General features: G+C 31.0%; 1 protein-coding gene across 1 annotated transcript in view; it reads right to left on the bottom strand.

The window, feature by feature from the left end:
- Positions 1 to 20858, bottom strand: part of LOC142323295 (VWFA and cache domain-containing protein 1) — a 98532-nt gene that overhangs the window by 62890 nt on the left and 14784 nt on the right. Inside the window, exons 3-5 of the mRNA XM_075362757.1 lie at positions 20693 to 20832; positions 13119 to 13195; positions 2651 to 2807 (exon numbers count right to left, since the gene is read on the bottom strand). Coding sequence (XP_075218872.1) covers positions 2651 to 2807; positions 13119 to 13195; positions 20693 to 20832 — 374 coding nt within the window. The remainder of the gene's footprint in view (positions 1 to 2650; positions 2808 to 13118; positions 13196 to 20692; positions 20833 to 20858) is intronic.

Raw genomic sequence — 20858 nt, 5'->3', positions numbered from 1 at the left:
ACTAGCGACTTTCACCTCTTTCAAGAATTGAAGGCATGATTGGGCAGACAACACTTCACCATCAATGAAGAACTTCAGGAAGCTGTCAAGGCATACCTTCTTTACTGGGAGCAAACTTCTTTGAAGAAGACATCGGAAAGCTGATGTCACAATATGACAAATGCTGCAATCGTTTTGGTGACTGTGTAGAAAAATAAGTTAAATACTACTAAAATTTTAGTAATAACATCATTTTATGTCAATGAGTCTTTTTTTTATAGCCCATCGCAAGTTGAAAAAAAAAAGCCGTTGTATTTAGAACAGTGATTCCAATTGGGGTACTACTGCCCATCGGTGGGTACTGAGAAATCTAAGGTGACATTTTGTGTAAGTCATATTGAGGGGGTGTTGTGGGCCACTGCCCCATTGAGCTTACTTCCAAAACACACTAAAAATTCAAGGTCATGTAGGACCCGTGCCAATACCACTATTAATAGTGTAGTAGACTTAATATGTGCATATTGTGGCAGTTCACTGAACATTATTATTAATAGAGACCAGATTATATGCAACATAAAACACTTGAAATATGCATGAAAAGTGTCAAAATATAATACTTTAAATAATTTTTTAAAAAATAGTAATTTTTGGTTTTTTTTTATTTCAAATCAGCATAAAATTAGTAAGCAGTTGAATAACAGATCGATAATTAACAATTATTTAAAACTTTGTTACTTTTGTAAACTTACAACAATCAGGTACTGTTCCAAATGTTTGGTAGTAAGATTGTGTCTTCGATCACTCAAAATATTTTTATAAGTGGAAAAGGATCTCCCACATCCACTGAGGTAACTGGGCAGTATTTGAATTTGGGTGCTATGTTAGCACTTATTGTTTCTGTCAAAAGTTCACCCGTCCCATTAATAAAACTATAAATTTGACACAAAGGTTCAAAGCCTGGGTTATTGTTCAAAATGTTTTCAAATTGTTCTTTTAGGAATACATGGGAATACCTCTGGAAATGAGGAGATCATTTGGAGGATTTTATTCATTAACTGAATAGATTCAGTCAATGCCAAACCTTGTTTCAAGCTTTTTAATACTGGCAGGTATGTGGGAAAAATTGGTGCTAATCACAGCTATGTTTTTTTTTTTTTTATACTAGAATCATTAAATGCTTCTTTGGAATGACAAACTGCCATAGCCTCTGCACTATCAAAGTCATTTACTACACCTTTGATGACCTTGACATGTTCATTGTAAAACAGTACAGCTTCCACCCACGTTCCCCGTCGAGTTACCACTGATTTGGGAGGTAAAGGCTCATTTGGCAGATTTTCTTTATAGGTCTATTGCAAACAGGTGCCTTAAGAAACACTTTCTTTGTTTATGAAATCAGTTTATTTACATTCCCAAATGTCAATCATACTTCTTGAGCGAATCGATGTACTCCATGAGCAAAGCACGTCAAATGAATCAAATTGGGACAAAATACTTGGAGGGCTTTGGCTGCCTTGATTATGTAGGGATCAGCATCTGAAAAAAAATATAAACACTCTTTCATCTGCAGAAGAATCAGGAAATATTTTTTTAATACACTCATTCATAAATCTGGCGATTGTAGAATGACTTGTCTTTTCAAGGTCTTTGTAGGCCACCAGATAGGAAGAAGAAGGCTCTAGTTTTAATGCACCGACAATTAAATTCGCAATGTAATGGCCATAGCTGTCAGTAGTTTCATCAGCTAAAATCCAAATAATGCTATCATTGAGTTCATTGCGTATTTCTTCCAGAACATGTAGATAAATTGTTGGTATCTAATATTTACGCAATGTTGATTCATCTGGTATATTTTGATTCAAGTAATATTTTTGCAGAAAATCTTTGAAGGTAGGATTTGTAAGTTTGTGAAGAGGAATATTACTTGTAAGCAATGCTTCACTTAAATCCATGCTAAAGTAGTTTTTTGTTTACCTTTGGGAGTGAAATCACTGCTACTTGCCGCTTTTATAAGTTGTTCTCATGGGCCTTTCTTTTGCAATCCTGCGATATGAAAACTTATCTTGACATGCTGATCTATTTGAAACATTTTTGTGCACGAAATATTTTTCTCACAAACTCAACAATATAAAATATTTCCGTCATATGTAAATGTTCCAAAATAGTCAGCTATCTACGAAGAGGATTTAGCATGGTTACCAGTCTATTAAAAAAGAAAGAGACTATTAATAGTGTAATGATATATTTTAAGATTACTGATGACAAAAATGGCACCAAACATCAAAAAATTAGTTTCATCAAATCAAGTTCAGCTCTCTCAATAATAATATTATATTTACTTTTTTAATAATATGTAATTATTAACTGTCAGCAATACATCAATATCTATTATCTAGCCACTATCTTCAATAGCAGTTATCTTCTTTAAAATAATTTTAAAAATTTATCCTTGTTTTTCAAAATTAATATGTATAATATAGTTTACCCAAAAAGAGGTGATCGAATCGTTCACTGAAAAAGTAGGCTCTAAGTCAAAATATGTTAGGAACCTAAGCTTTAGAACATGAAATTAATAACTAGAAAACACCAAACTTCCAGTATAAACAAATTACTTATAAATAAAATTATTCAATATGAATACTACAATTAAATTCAACATTCACAGACTTACTCAAAGTAAGGGTCATTTAGTGGCTGGCAGTAGTCATTATAAACAGACATACATATTCTAGACATCGTGTCAGACAAACATGTTCTATAATCATCACCAGCAGGAAGAAAGTATTCATTTTTTATAGCAGCAAAATTCTCATGATGCATGAGAAATACTGAAAAAAAAAATTGTATTTAAAAAGAAATAAAAATGTAAACAAACTATAAATGTATTTAAAATATTGATAATATATTAACATGGGAAGAAACATCTGATCACAGCTGGAAGATGAGAATAACAGTAAATCAAAATGACACATTAATATCCATCCATTCTTTCTTCATTTTGTAATCAATAGTTGGCATCATACAGAACTACGTGCCATAAAGTAAAAAATACAATTTACTGCACTTCATTTCAGCTAGATCTTCTGTATTAAATGTTCAGCATTTTATTATATGGGAACATTCATTTAAATGAAACGGTACTCTCCTCTCCTGCATTGGCAGATGTTTCATTCCAAGATTACCAGATATACAAAAAATAAAAGCAAATTCTACATATTTAAACATGAATACACAACATTTCAGCTGCACACAAACCTCAAATTATAAGTCATCAAAATTAACATACAATAATAATTTAATAGAGCTGACTCTCAATAATTTATCCACTATATCAGCAAATTACAGAGATTCACATATTATAAGAAAATATTAATCTTGTAAAAAAATTGTTCAAAAATTTCAGAGTATAACAAAAGCACATTTACTGCGATGTGAACTTGGCTCTATAAAACTTGAAAGCATTACGTCTAAGTATATCTATCTATAAGTCGAAGTAGTTGTGATTAGTTCATTACAAATCTGATTAATTTATTACAAAAAATAAAGTAAAAAACCAAAGTTTAACATTAGGCCTATAATGCCGAAATTATTTTCAGTTCAGAAATATGAAACAAGCACGATTCACTTCCTGTACTATATGATAACAAAAAAGATGAATCAACATATAGTAAAGAGGGAAGCGAAATCTTATAAATTGCCACTATTCACCAAAACTCGTTTGTCGTAAGAAGTATCTGTCAATGTGTCTTTATAACTGTCTCAGCTCATATGCAGAGTTTGAAGTTAAATGAAGTTCTTAAAAGTTCATAAATGAAGTTCTTTTAGGTGCGAACATGTCGGGGACCAAAAAGTTGAAACCTCTCTTAATTGACAAATTGAAAAAACCATGTTGTTTCGCTAACGTTAAATCTTTGCCTATTCAGTACGAAGCCAATATAAAAGCATGGGTTATTAGTGAAATCTTTGAAAAATGGTAATTCAAATTGAATCATTATTATCATTTAAAAAATAGAAAGACTGTTCTTTTTATTGGCAACTGTCCGGCACATCCAAAATCGTTTCCTCAGAATTGTTACTGATAAAATGCGTTTTCTTTCCACCAAATGTTATCTCTACACCTCAACCAATGGATCGGGGCTTTATACAAAATTTTAAGTAAATGTATATGAAAAGGATTATAATGAAAACATTAGAGATGGTTGAAAAGAAACAAAAACCAGAAATTAATCTTCTTTATTGTCTATGAGAAGTTAAAAAATCTTGAAATGGTGTGACTGAGCTAACAATTTTGACTGTTTTATAAAAGCTGGATTTAAACACCCACAAAACCCTGTTATTTTGTTGGAATGTGAACAAACTAGCAGTGAGAACCTTTGTTCTAGCAACAATAATGGTGAAGATGAAGATGATGATGACAATGATAATGAATGGCAGTCAGTTACAAATCTTTTGCAAGTACCCAGCGACATAACTTTTTGGGATCATGTTTCTATAGACGAATATTTTGTAGTAGCTGAATACCCTACTGACATGTATTGTAATCAATATGATTAACACAAAGGTAAATGAGAATGACACCAAAGAGATTGATTCACATAACAACAATTATAAGTCTGTTAAATGATTCATTGAGTCAAAAGATTATGTACCAGAATCGGTTTTTTCCACAGTGGCACATATAGAAAAATGGTTGACCACAATGCATCAGAAGAAGCGTCAGACAATTATCAAAAATTTTTTTAATTAATTTTAATTAAATTCAATTTTTTTATAAAAGAGCCAATTATTCTTCACTTTTTATTTTATTTTTTACAATTTTAATATTGTTTTTATTTTATTTGAAAAACGTTTAAAAACACAATCCTTTAATTTAAAACTGAACCGTGTTTTATATAAAACAATGATATTTTTTACTATTCATAATAACCGTAGCCTTTGTATTTTTCATTCATTAATGATCTTTATGCAATAAGTTGATTATCAATGAGAAAAAATGAGATTAATGTACAGTATTTTTGTGTATTTATTAGCCTACATTTTGTTTAGCATCTTCTGCTATAACAGAATACCCTTCAGGTAAGTTAAGTTTAACTTATTAATTACATACATACTGTATATACGTACTAACCAGTGGTATGTACTGTATACTCTATAATGCTGAATCATGTCATGTAATAATATTGCTGTGATATAATAAGACTGTATATGGAAAAAAAATGCAATATTTTCTTAAATAGTGCTGTACATTTTACATGACTGAATTTACAGTGGGTAGTAATTTTGTAACATGTATGTTACTCTAACTCAAATTTTTTTTTTATCCCCTTGAATATTCGAATTATAGGAATTCCACTGTACTTAAGTGTAGTTACAACTTCATTATTTCGGAGTCTGAGGTAGGGCACACTCCACTTTGTCAGTAGTCTTTGACGTGGAAATACTTCCAGACACTTTGGTGAAAACTGGATTTTCTTTTTCATCCAGTATTAATAAAAACATTTTTTCCCAATATTTAAGTTTGTTCTTTTTGTTTCCTGTTATTTTTTATCAGTTTTCTTTTTTATTTTGGTCTTCAAGTTTTAGACTAATGAAGAGTTGGAAGAATTTTTAATTTTTTTTTTCTTCTTTAGTTAAATTAAAGTACATCCTAAAACCTTTCCCCTTTATCAAAAAAGTAAATAAATAAAATAAAAAATATTTAACCTGTTGGTGCATACACACATGCAGGTGTACATATACTATAAAATACATTCATTACACTGCATGTACATATATGTAAGTTCATATGCACACACAAAAGCATCTAATTAGATATAATTAATAGCATGTTACTTTAAAATTTCATGTTATTTATTTCGATATATCTTTATTAAATTTTTAAAGGAATTTTAAGAGAAGAAAAAGGACATAACCTGAAAAGTATGAGTTTACAAAATACAAAAAATAGAATGATTGAAAAAATTAAATTAATATGCATTCAATAAAACCTCTGACATTTCTTGACGCTTCTGTTTGCCTCAAACTTTCATTCCTTCATTTTCATTTTGCTGTTCACTATATTCACTCTTTTCATAGTCATCTTCTACTACTGCGTTATTTTCAAAATCAAATCTGTCATTCAATTGTTTTGCTACATTATATAATACAGTACCACAAACAACTACTTTCTCAATAGATACTTGAATACAATTCGCCAGTACTGGAAAGTGTTGCTTGATTTGCCCACATCTTTCTATGATGACTCTTTCTTTGGCGTGTACATGATTAAAATTTTTCTGTTCTGCATTGCAAGGAGGACTGAACGGTGTTATAAGCCACGGTGAAATCCCATACCCAGAGTGCCCCAGTAAGCACACTGAACCATTGTATTGCGAGATAACAGATCAAACCAGGCTTCGTAACCATATCCTGGCATCATGGACACTTTCAGGCCGCTCAGCACCTACATTGGTAAATACTTCACCTGGATTACAAGTAGCTTGTATTAAGGCTGGCATATCCTTTACAGCTAATATATTTGTCCCCATTGTTGAATAACTGCCATCTTGGTGAAGTACCTCAGGTTGAAATATTCATGTAGTTGATGAATGTTAGTCATGTAGTTTCATGAATGTGCTGGTTACAATTATTTAAATAAAAAGCATTGAATTAATTATGAACAGAAATTGTATTTATTATAGTTTTTGTTTATGAAATTCACAAATACATCAATGATGAATGATGAGTTATAGCAAAACAATGAGTCTTCAAGAGATAGAACGAGACTGCCACATTGTAGTACAGAGCTGGCTTATATTGTGTGGATGGAGCCATGTAAACCGCCAGGAGCTGTGTGCATTGTATCGAGTGGAGTGAATTGTCAGAAGCTGTGTGAATTGTACGAAGCCGAGTGAATTGTCAGATGCTGTGTCTCAACATACTGCCCGCCAAAAATCATACGATGATTTTTTTATAATATTAAGTGAAATGTTACAGTAAAGTATGAAAATGATAATAATGTTATAATTGTAAATAAATGTATTATATAACGATTGTTTTTTCAACAATGTAAATGGTTACCACCAATATATTAGATAATAACCTGACTAGAAATCATAAGTAAGTTATTTACATAAATATAATGTATAATATAAATGTGATAAATGTGTAAATTAAATTATGAATATTAATACAATATTTATGAGCATGTTGATAATCATATCATAAGAATATAAATCAAATGAAGTTACAATAATATAGAATGAAAATGATTACATCAATAAAAAATATTATTTAAATCAACCACTTGAGATTGTTAAGAAGCTTCACTTATACAGTCTCAGACTTCTACCTGCCATGACGAATCATAATTGGATGAGATTGAAAGAATTTGTTTGCAGTAGTAGCAGTATATCATTAAAACCAATGTAGCTCTGTTCTTTGTTTGAATGTTTTGATTGTGGTCTTAATTTTTGATAAGGATTATTATTACTAACAATATTATTATAGTTTGTATTTTTAACTATTTTGATAATCAGGATTTTGTTGTCCTTGTGAATAAGGTAATGCATTTAAATTTACATTAAGATTCGTTTTTGGTACAATGATTTCCCCTGTTGCGAATTGAAGGTTTTCGTTGGAATCCATAGGTTTTTGTAAAGTCAAATTGTTCTTTTTTAGGAGTTATAAAAGAGTTTTCCCTTTCCAGATACTGTATATGTTTATGCTTCGATTGAGGAATATTCTCTTGAGATAACTTACGCGATCTATTTTGATAAATACTGTCACCTCGTTGCGACAGATAGTTATGATCATCATTGATATTTGAATGATCTAGTTTATTCTCTGAATATTGTTTATTATTATTGTAAAATTGTTTGATTGATACTCTAGGATGTAGTTTCTCAGTAACAAAATGTTTTTCGACGTTCGACCTTTGTTGTCTCATCTGGATTTGTTAATGCCCAGAATAGCATAAAATCATGTTCTTTAAAATTTCCTTCATTATTTTTTTCTTCATTACATCGCCAACACATAATATGTATGACTGAACTCTACCAATTTTTTTCTGACTGATTCTTAAATAATAAGAAAATTAATAAGTATTAATTTCAGACTTATTACTTTCTAATTTAGAATCATTTTTGTCCATATGGATAAGTGTATTGTGTTTCTTAGCACAAATCTTACATCAATTTTTTGAATAATATTGATTAATGGAATGGCCTTTCTGTAGACAAATAGAACAGTTATTATTTCCCAAAAAGGCCTTACGATCATCAGTAGACAAGTTTAAAAATTCCTTACATTGATATAAGTAATGATTTGAAGTACAGAATGAACATTGATTAAAATTAGATTTTGTATAATAACTAAAAACAGTATGTCCTTTATACTGTTTATTAGGATTTAAATTAAAGCGTTGGGTTAAAGATTTGGTTGTATTTTTATAACGTTCTTTGGTTTTGTTTCTGTATTTATTTGCTTGTTTGAAGTGAATGAATTAATATTTTCTAAAAGTTGTTGTCTGAAATTAAGAAACTCGATAAAGTCCTTAAAGATGGGAAACCTTTCATTTGATAATTTCTCATTCTATAGTCTTAGTGTTATAATCCAATTTAGATGTTAGAAATTGGGCTACTATAAATTCATATATATTAACAGGAAGTGGCATCTCTTCAAGCGGATTTACAAGTGAGGCTATTTTGTTAATAAAATTAGACAAAGTATCTACAGATTCTCTTTTCATGGAACCTGACCTTATGATGCAATTAAATATTTGTTGTCAAACTGTGATTCTAACAATTCTAGAGCTATAATTTAATTTTCATTTGTCAATGGTAAATTTTTAATGATAGCTAATTCATCCTTCAAAGAAGAATGTAAGTAGTGTAATTTATGGATATTAGATAAATAAACGGAAATTAGACAAAAATTACTTAAAATATCCAAAAATTAATAGTTTCCATTATAAACTAAATCAATAAATATATTAAAATAGTGTTCCCACTCTTAACACATTACCTCTAAATACAGGTATACTAATTTGCTGCAATTGTGTTTGTTTAATTGGTACAATTGAACTAACTTCTTGATTAGATGATTTTTTTAACTACTATTTATTAAATGTTGCAATTTGGACTCTATCGTACATAAGCCTTCCTCAACTTGGTTACGAACTGATGATAAAACATCAAATTCCATTTCAATTTCTGGTTGAATGGAGTAATATTTGCTTCACAATTCAAGAAGATTCCTTATTTGAATTGGTAAGGTAGAAATATCACCTTGTGAAGGATCATAATTGTGAGTAAATGTGCGAAACCTAGTTATAGAGGCCTTTACTAATCCTCTTTATCTAATTAACTGCTCCATTTCCAAAATAGTATTAAATAACTTAAATTAGCAATGTGAATTATTAGCAATGTAGATTAAATATGAAATGAATCAAATGATATCACATAAATGATGAAATGTAAATTATATGTAAAATATATTAAAAGATAGTACGATAAATAATGTTGTAGATATAATTGTTGCAATCCCTGGTCATATAAAGTTTGTTGTATATGAAGATTCTTGAAAACTTTTAGATTATATCCACGGTTCTGGAAGACCAAATGATGATTCTTCAAATTTTCTGATGATATCTGCAGCCGGAGAACCAAAAAATATGTCGAATAACTGCAGCCTTGGTTAAGTAACTTGGTTAGGTGGAATTATTCATGTAGTTGATTAAGTGCTGGTTTCAATTATTTAAATAAAAAACATTGAATTAACACGTTGACTGCCACGCTGATTTAACAAGTTATGTATGGCTGGCTGAGATCCCATATGGGATCTCACAAAATTTTATGACCAGGCCATGAGATCCCATTTGGAATCTCAAGTTGAATTAGTTTGTAGCCTACTGTGTCTCCGTATGGGATCCCACTGTGCATGTTTTTTAAGAAGAAATGTTCACTACATTCTAACCTTTAAACTGATCTATTTAACGCTCTAATACCTAAATCACTACAAATGTTATAGGATTTAAAATTTCATCAAGTTTATACACTATATATTCAGAAATAACGCTTAAACTCGAGTAATTATAACATTTTAAAGTTTCAAACAACCAATAACAAGGTTAGCCAACCTGCTGTACCATCTGTTTTTACATATATTAATAATCTCATACATAATAACATAACCTAAGTTTCATTACTTGTTCAGAAAAAGTGTCTAATTATTGGTAATCGTTTATATATTTATATTCTCGTGTTTTAGATAGTTACGTTGTTTCTACTTTGAATAGAAATGGAAGTACATGAAATTTTTGAATAGTGATGAAAAAACATTCGACAGTTTTTGATTCAGATTTGGACCCAGAATATGCACCTTAGCAGTAATACTTCTGAAGAAAGTGAAATCGATATTTCTGATAATGCTAGCAATAATAATGTAAGTACAAATAATGATAATGACATTGACGACTTATTAACATGGAATGATGATGATGGGTCCCGTAACAATTTTGTATACATTCCAGAAAACTATTGAAACGTTAATTTATGGAGCTCCTATTGATTTTTATTGATTTTTTGATTCAGAAATTATAAATGTTATAGTAAATGAGACGACAAAATATGCAGATAAGCAGCTCCAGCTTGAGCTTTTTAGTTGTTCAAGAATGAAAGAGTGGGTCCCAACTACGAATGGTGAAATAAAAAAAACTTTTGGGCTCATAATTTGGATGGGCTTACTTAAATTACCTTCAGTAGCAAGTTATTGGAGTACGTTAGAAGTATTTCACAATGAAATACATAAGTATATGTCAAGGAATCGGTTTGAGTTATTACTCAACAATGTTCACTTCTGTGATGAAACTGAAAGCCCTGATAGGTTAGGTAAAATAAAAGGTGTTGTTGATTCATTGGTTGAGAAATTTAATTTTTGCTATCACCCAGAAAGAGATGCTGTAATAGATGAATCCATTGTTCCATTCACGGGGCGATTGGCATTTAAACAATTCATTAAAAATAAACATCATCAGTATGGGATTAAGATATTTAAGATATACTCCCCTCCTTGCTATACTATAAGAATGAGAATTTATTCTCGTAAACAAGCGGGCAACGGTAAAAATCTGACAAAAAATGTTGTCATGGATTTAATGAAACCATATTTCAATTTCAGAAGGACACTTTTTACCAATAATTTTTACACGAGTATAAATCTGAATTGAATAAAACATTTGAACAACAATTGAAACAGTCTACGCATTTAGTTGGTACTCTCAGATCTAATACAAAGAAAAATCCTAAGGTATTGGTTAGCAAAAAATTAAAAAAAGGAGATTTTATGTCACTTAAAAGCTCAACCAATCTTATGATTTGTAAATGGAAGGATAAGAGAGACCTTCTTATGTTAAGCACAATTGACCCTCCAGAAATGGAAGCAGTTGTTAAGCGAAATAAAGCCAAAAGTTATTTCAAAGCGAAAAGTTGTTTTACATTACAATAACGGGAATTTGCTACTGATCTCGCAGATCAACTTTCCTCCTATAATTCACCACTCAGGAAATCGCTGAAGCGGTATAGAAAAGCAGCTATAGATGTTATTTGTAACATAGCTGTTGTGAATTCTCATTATTTATTTACAGCTGTAACTAAAAGAAAACTCTCAATAACTGAATTCCGGACCTCACTTGTACAAGAATTAATTAAAGGTGATGATACACCACGTGATAATTCAGTAGTTGATAACAAAGAGCACCAACCTGTTTTGGCTAAGAAGAGTCGTTGTGCTACATGTTACAAATAGTTCCGCAAGATTTGGAAGAAAGTGTGTACAATCACACTCCAAGAAGACACGTATTAATGCTCAGTCTGTTTAGTATACTACTGCCAAGACTTCTTCTGTTCTGAACACAAAATAAGGAAATAGACATTCTTTTTTAAAATTTCATATATTTGAAATTATATTTCTTTTCATTTATTATCTTGTTATTATTATTTTATTACTGTCTATTATTATTTTATTTATTATCTTTTAAAAGTATATGTACACTTTTTTTTTATAAAATTGATAAAAATATACTATAATAACTTGCCTAACAGAACATCTTTTACTCTTAAAATCCTAATAATATGTGAAATGGATACAGTAACAAAAATAAGCGTTACTAAGAGGCCATGAGATCCCATATGATATCTCACATCCTAGGGCCATAATACCAATAAAATTACATTCATAATATGGTAAAAACAACTAATCAGCAATACTGAGTTAATATCTGATCAATAAGTAGAGTGGCCAGTTGGAAACATTGCTTTTTTTTTACATGACCACGTAGCAACATTAAGTGAGACTTCAAACTGGATCTCATAGCAGCCAACGTGTTAATTATGAATAGAAACTGTATTTATTATAGTTTTGTTTATGTAATTCACAAATATATCAATGATGAATGATGAGTTATAACAAGACAATGTGAGTCTTCAAGCAATGAAACAAGAGTGCCAGATTGTAGTGCAGAACCGGCTTATATAGCGTGGATGGAGCTGAGTGAACCGCTAGGGGCTGTGTGCATCGTACGGAACTGAGTGAATCATCAGGAGGTGTGTCTCAAAACCTGTATCGCTTTGGTTTCTTTACTTCTATATGGGTACATTCTAATGCGCCTATTACTGTCAGCATGTCTATGTCATAGCAACTTTGCCTCATTTATTTCTCGCTCTGTCTGTGGGAATTGTATCCAGTTATTTGCTTTAGCAATAATTTTGTCCGTAACAAAGTTAATCGTTTTACACACAGGAGAACAATGGACACCGAAGTTCAGTGCAATCCCACTCTGAAATCTGGGTTGTCAAGGAATTTTAAAAAACTTTTACTTTTTCCTGGATAATAGAACACCTCCTTGAAATTCAGGCAAAAATTCTTCTGCTAGTAAATCTACATTTTCATTTTCAAACCTTAACAGCTCCTTATACCTACTAATTTTTAAATTAAATAAACTTAATTTTTTTATAAATAAATTTTATAAAATCAACATATTTTTAAATGCACTAGAACCTTAAAACCTACTTTCACATGGGAAGAGAATTTTGAAGTATTAAATTAACTATTATTATTATTATCATCGTTAAAATTATTTCTGAAAATACATAAAATAATACCTTCTGAAATATTTAATGTCGGACAATCTGAAGTAATGTTTGTCAGAGAAGAATTTTGAGAAGTTTCACAATCGAGACTGTAACCAAACAAAATGTTATTAACAATTATAAAATACAAAATCAAACTGAATATACTTAAGTGATGGATAACAATGCTGAAAATTAAACAAAAGATTAAAAAATGTAATTATTTTTTTAAAAAATTTCTAACTAATATTTTCCTGGCACATAATAACACAATTAAATATTATACATAAACTTTTGATAATGTTGTAGTATGCCGGATAAACTGTAATGAATTTTCTTTAAGCAGATACTATCAAAAAGATTCTTAAAACACACAGAAGAAATAACAACTTTTAATATTAGAAATACAAACAAATTGAAAGTGGTCAGATACACTAATGATAAGACAGTAATTAATAATAAACAAATCATTTCCAAACACAATGTAACCATTTAAAAAACTAAACACTGTACACCAAAATATGCAACACACTAGAAATAGAAAATAATAATGCTATAAATCTTTAAACATACACATTAAAAAATAAAACGTAAGCTAAAACTAAATTTTTAACGAAAATCAACAGTATTACAGATATTAATAGACTAATAATAAGTAGTATCCACACCACCAAAAAAATTATAGATTACAACAGTATGATTAACACTACATTGAAGATAAAAATGAATTACTTAAAGAAGCTCATTTAATAGAATATAATATAGCAGTTAATGACTATACCATAAATGATATAATTATATTTAAATTCTAATAAATAAGCCAACTAGTACAGAATATTGACTAAGACATATCTTACTTAATTTTTCATGAAAGTACTTTTGTGGGATACCACATTCTGTGTGGAATTTACAAAATTAAATGTATTGATTGTAATGGTATTTATACAGGAAAAACAAATACATCCTTTAAAACTAGATTTCTTGAACATTATACAAATTACAAAAATAATAAATTAGATTTATCTAATAAGGCAGACTAATAAACATTCTATTTCTGATATTAACACAAATTTAGAAATATTAGAAATTAATAAAGATGACAATAAAATTAAAAATATTAGAAAAATATTACATATATACAAACAAAAGTTCAATTTGATGAATCATCAGACAGTGTTTGAGAAAGACTTTCTCATAATAACTGCAGCAGATAGCAGCACTCTTGTATATTAAAACACAATTTTCATTATTTTTAATTTTTAATATGCAGTTATAATATTTCAATCAATACTGAGGTTGCAGGATCCTACGAAAGTACACAACTGCCCAAAAAGAAGTGTAATGTTTTAGAGTGTATATATGTAAATGTATATGTATATAAATATATATATATATATATATATATATATATATATATATGTATCTTTGTTCCACTGTATATGTGTATGTTTGTTCTACCATAGCAGCTCAACGGCCGAACCAATTTAGATGTATGAACCCACATTGGAATCCTTATGTTACAGGGAGTGTCACAGGTTATATACGAGGGTAAGTCAATTATTATCCGCAATTTAGTTATATTTTTGTTTATGTTGGTAGTACTGTCGTGTTGTGTAGATGACGCATGTGTGGTTTAATTGTTGTTATGTCTGTGCAGATTTGATGCTACTAGGTTATTTCCATTATCGCTGCCCTGCCATTAACCATGGCTGCTCCGCTTTCTGTTTGCACCAAAGAAGAGCAACGTTCAGTAATCCATTTTTGTGGTCGAAAGGTGTATCAGGGCCTGAAATTCATCGAAGACTTTCGCTACAGTACGGGAACAGTGTGTTGCTGCAACAGTGTCAATGGATGGATTGAAAAATTCAAAAATTGTCGCAAAAGTGTTACACATGACAAAGGAACTGGACGACCGTTTACCGCCACAAATGAGGAAAACACTAAGCGTGCAACTGACATGGTTTTCTTAGACAGACGAGTAACTATTGATGAAGTGGCACATTGTCTGCAGATTAGCACGGTTCTGCCTACGAAATCATCCACAATAGACTTGGGTTTCATAGTCTGTGCAGGATGGGTCCCAAAACAACTCAAACAGTTGCATAAACAAACGCACTTGAACATCTGCCAAAATCATTTGGATCTTCTTAGACAGAATCATCACTGGTGATGAAACATGGATCCATCATTATGAGCCGGAGAGTAAACGGCAGAGTATGGAATGGAAACATCCAAACTTGCCCTGCAAAAAAGAGTTCAAGACCCAACCATCTGCAGGAAAACTGATGCTTACAGTTTTCTGGGATTCACAAGATCCAGTACTGGAACATTATGAGGAAAGGAGCACGACAATAAACAGCGCGTTACAGTGAGATGCTTACTGCCAAGCTGAAGCCTGCAATTTGAAGCAAACACTGAGGACTGCTGTCAAAAGGTGTGTTGTTGCACAACAATGTCCATCCACATACTGCTGCCCGCACTGCTGAAACACTCCAGAAACTCAACTTCGAAGTAATGGCTCATCCTCCATATAGTTCTGAACTTGCCCCTTCTGACTACCACTTGTTTGGTCCACTCAAAGAGGCATTAAGGGGCCGTCGATTTACCTTGGACGAAACAGTGAAAGAAGCGGTGCATTCCTGGCTCGCAGGTCAACCGAAAACCTTCTTTTATGAGGGTATCAGGAAGCTTGTGCAACGATGGACCAAGTGCGTTGAAATGCAAGGGGACTATGTTGAAAAATGATGTACATGTACGTTTCCTATTTGTATTGCAATAAAATTTATAACTACATTGCGGATAATTGACTTACCCTCGTAAATATGTACATATGTATGTTTAGTTGTATCTAAAAGGCCACAAAAAATCATATACACGATTCTAAAATGATAATATTTTCAGTATAAATTTATTTGTATCAAAAATATTTGTTTTAAGATCCACTACGATATTGAATAAATGAATTACGGTATAAATTTATTAATTTATTTTATAATTATTATTACTGTTGTTATTTATTGTTTATAAACATTTAACAAAAAATCTTAAGATTTTTTGACGGGCAGTATAGTATGTTCGATCATGTATGTTCTTTTTTCTTGCTCATTTTTGTTGATGTTGCTTTTTCTTACTAATGTATTACTAGCCAGTCAGGACTTGCTTCACTCACCCAACTGTCTAGCCAGGGGGTCCTGCCCCCCTGGACCTTCAATGCATTCGTAACCTCATGTTTGTGAGAATATTAAGTATTTTACAGAAATGATTTAAGAAAACAAATATTACTGTGTAGAGAATATTTTTCTAAACATTTTGGTGTTTTTATATTTAAAATAGACTCAAGCAGTGAACAGATATAGAAGTAAATAGTTTTAAATAGAAATATAATGTTTAACGCTAGCGATATTGATAATAGGGATTTGGCTTGTGTGTGTTCGTGTGAGGTTGTGTTAGTTGCCAGTACAGCTGCTGCTATTGATGCAGAGTGAACCGCGTGATGTGCTGGCCGGATGCACACCAATGCTCTCCTGTAAATAAAGAATCCTTTTCTTTACTACTAAATATTAACTAATAATCCCTTTCTTTTATTAATAAAATTAAATAAATAAAATTAATAAATAATAGTAAGTAAATAAAAATACAAATATAAAATATTAATAAAAATAATTTACACTTATTAATTAAATTAAATAATCTGTAAATTAATCATGTAAATTAAACGACAACGGACTGCTTTTAGCAGGAGAGTCGTGGAGGGGGCCATGTGCAGCTGCCCGGTGCATCACTGTTGGTTCGCTCTGTACCACAATTTTATTTAGGGTGTATGTATGCATGTATGTTTGTATGTATGTATGTTCTACTGTAGCATCTCAATGGCCAAACCGATTAAAATGAATGACCCCGCAATGGAAACCTTCCATTTCCAGGAGTGTCATAGGCCATATAAATATGTATACATTTATAAAAATATATATATATTTATAAAAATATATGTAATAGTGGAGATTTGCTGGTTGAAGTATAAAACTTTAATGAACCATGAAATCTATCATTATGTTAGCTGGATTTGAACTGAATGATTCAAATCAATTGCATGAATAAAATTACAAAAATAACAGAATTAAATTTACATAAAATAAAATAATATTAAATAAATTTCTGCTTAATAAAAATTTGTTTAATAATAATGGGCTTCCTATAGGGACTGCATGTGAGACTAGACTGGTGAGGTGATGTGAGCACCTCGTGCAAGGCTAGACCAATCATCACCATCAACCATCAACTGGTAACAAACAAGGTACCCCTGGGCCACTGTTATGGGAGGTCTAATGAGGTGCTCTTATAAAATCTTTGCAAATAATCATCCAATTTTCAAAATTCAAACAGGGTATTTGTTAGTAGCTTAAAGACCAATTTTTACATTCATCAGATACACTCTCGATCTAACAGATCACAATTATTCGGAAATGCTGTTATATCTTCGCAACCAATCTTCTGATTTTCAAAATTCAAATTAACTATTTGCTAGTTAATACAAAATCACAATGGAACCAAACCAGAACAAAAGAACAATGTTTTTTTTCAGCAGTCATGTTTTTTTTAATTTTTAATGTTTATCTCTTGTTATTTTGTAATACATGTACAACTTTTTGTTTATGTACAAGTATGTAATCTTCATTATTAATTAATTCTAGTTATCTTTTTCTTTTTTAAACAATACTAATTGTAAGGTATAGTATTTTTATATCATTAATTTGATAAAATAAATAAATTTATGAATAAATAGAACTGCTCAGATCATCTTAAAAACATACAAATTTTTTTTGCAAAATAAATGACAACATATTAGAAGTTAGTAATAACAAATTTAATGTCACACTCTTGAAAAGTTATGTATAATAAAAACTAATAAATGAATAATTAAAATTTAACAATGGTAACTGGAACAAAGAAATTATAATTAAAATTTAATAATTCATTTTAACTTGAAATCATATTTTAAAATATCTCTAAATCATTAGTTAAAATCACCACAATACTAGCAGTGGAATATTCAGTTCTATTAGATGACTGGAAAAAAAAAATTATTCCTTCCTATGTTTTAAATTTAATGACTTTTTTTAAATACATATTCATCTGATGAAGTAGCCACTGCTATGAAAGTGCTCTTGACCATTTAGGAAAAGCAGTAAAGTGACTCTTAAAGAATCTTGATGTTACGAGTGCTCTATGGCTGACACATACCATAAACTGTTTATCAAGTAAGTGAACTAGGAGAGGTGGATCAAAAATAAGTTACACCCTTGCCGTGATCTTGAACTGAAAGGCATATATTGTTTTGTGGTGGCAGCACTGGCTGTGTTGTTAATCTTCACACTCCCCCAGCAGCAATTCTGTACAACATTCAGCATGTGTGTAGTGTCGTTGTCAATATGGCTTGTCCTCCAGAGGTTTCTTCCAGCATAGAGGTGCACTCAGTAGTTCGATTTTTGTGGGCAAAAAATTATAATTGTTGTGAAATTCATCGCCAAATTGTTAAGGTATACGGTGAGAATGCAATTTCACACCCCATGATCACAAAATGGGGCCAAATGTTCAGAAACAGAAAAACAAATGAATGAAATGATCTTGAGTAACCGGCACATTAAAATTAGAGAGATTGCCAGTGAACTTAATATCAGTTATGGTAGTGTGTTTCCAATTAATCACGATCAGCTTGATTACTGTGAGATGTGTGCACGATGGATGCCACATCTGTTGAGCAACAACCACAAACATCAGTGTTTTGCATCTGCTCCATCTTTTCTTTAAATGTTATTCCAGGACTGGTTCACAATTTTTGAAACAAATCATCACAGGGGATGAGAGCTGGAAGCTTCATTACACTCCTGGACTAGATGAGTATTACATGAATGGAGACACAAAAATTCGCCCCAGCCAAAAGAAGTAAAAACATCCCCACATGTTCAAAAGGTTATGCTGAAAGTCTTTTCCAATTCTGAGGGAGTTGTTTACAGTAAATTTATGCCCCGAGGAACAACAATCAATACCAAACCTTACTGTGAGACATTAAAAAAATTGCATAAAGCCATTAAAGATTGAAGGCCCAGAAGATTGAGCATTGGGGTCATTTTTCTTCATGACAACGCTACTCCTCATTTAGCTCATGTGACAAAGGAGTTACTGCAAAAATTCAAGTGGGAAGTGTGGTCTCATCCACCTTATAGCCCTGACCTAGTACTCTGCAACTACCACCTGTTTGGTCCTCTCAAGAAAGACCTGGAATGGGAGCATTTCACTAATGATGATGAACTGAAGGAAGGGGTCTTTAAATGGTTGAAGGAAATTGGGATGAAATTTTTATAAAAGTGGAATTGAAAGAGTTGCACAAGGTATGAAAAGTGTTTTAAAAAAACTTTGTGATTATGTCAAAAAATAGATAAAAAATTGTAGTTTTTTGTTAAAAAAAAAAATTGTCTTATAAGTATGTGTTTGTTTCATAGAGGGGTTGTAACTTACTTTCTGATCGCCCCTTGTACATATCTGCATATGCCTGCATCTGTGTATATTTGTAAATGTGTGTGAGATGTGAGCACTGTTTCACATATGTGGGTGTGCAAGATCGATAACCATACAGCCTGTAGGTAACCTAACATGAGACATAAATTATACCTAAAACAACTGAAGTAGCTATTCTCAGGATAACAAGCATCCCATACCAGGCTTACTAGGAAGATTGAATAGTGAAGTGGTCTTTCACTACCTTCTGAAGTAAGTGAAAAGGTATAATCTAAAACATACTGTAAACATCAGGATGTCTAGGTTACATAAATGTATGTGATATTAAGCTTTACAAGTGATATCTTTAATCTGTTCTCCACAACGACCAATTGTTAATGAACATCATAACTCCCTTAGAGAAAGCAAATTAAGTGGCGCTTGCAAATACTTTATATGAATCCCAGCTATAAGAAAAGGCTGGGACAGAGGGTGTAAGGTAAAGCAACAAACACCTTAATTGCACTACATAATCACATCATTACATTACAAAAGATAAAAAAGGAACTTTTATCATAAAAGTTAGCATCAAGCTGTGAATTTGCATTTTATATAACAATACTCAAAGCAGTTATTAAAGTAAGCATGCTATAGTAAAGCAACTGTAATACTATTAAAGGTTTCCTTATTTGTATCCGAAAAGTTGTATACAACAATTGTTAATTACATTTCCAAACAAATAACTTCATGTTAAAATTATGTTTCAATTGAGTGATTCATTTATGACTTTCCAGAAATCTCCAGATATTTAATCAACTTTGTTGACTTGAAAGTGTAGGTCGTTTATACAGCAAATGTATCTGCAGTTTGTTAAATTTATATATCAGAGGCTACATATTGTTGTTAATGAGAACCTAAAATAAGTAGCCAAAAGACAGTATTGATGAGTCACAATATTGAAAGACAACTGGTCCATCCCAATCTCAAATTGTTAACCTCCCACGCCAGAGTGGGTGACTCAGTGGTCATGCAGTCTGGAATAAATAAAAATGTTATCAAGACATAAATAAAATGTTTTTCTAAAATAAAAATTTAATTTAAAAAACTCAAACCTTCCTCCATTTGTAAACAATCCAGAACAATCAATATGTATTTTAGATCCACCACGGCTACCATATTCCTGTATCATTAAAACAGTTTCATTAAGAGCTGACAGCACTGATGACACCTTCTCCTCAATCTTTTTTGAAAGCTGAAAACAAACCAGATTTTTTAATA

The sequence above is a fragment of the Lycorma delicatula genome, chromosome 4 (genome assembly GCF_047948215.1).
Source record: "Lycorma delicatula isolate Av1 chromosome 4, ASM4794821v1, whole genome shotgun sequence".
NCBI lineage: Eukaryota > Metazoa > Arthropoda > Insecta > Hemiptera > Fulgoridae > Lycorma > Lycorma delicatula.
Note: the sequence above shows the minus strand (reverse complement) of the source record. Positions and strands in the feature narration are given on the sequence as shown.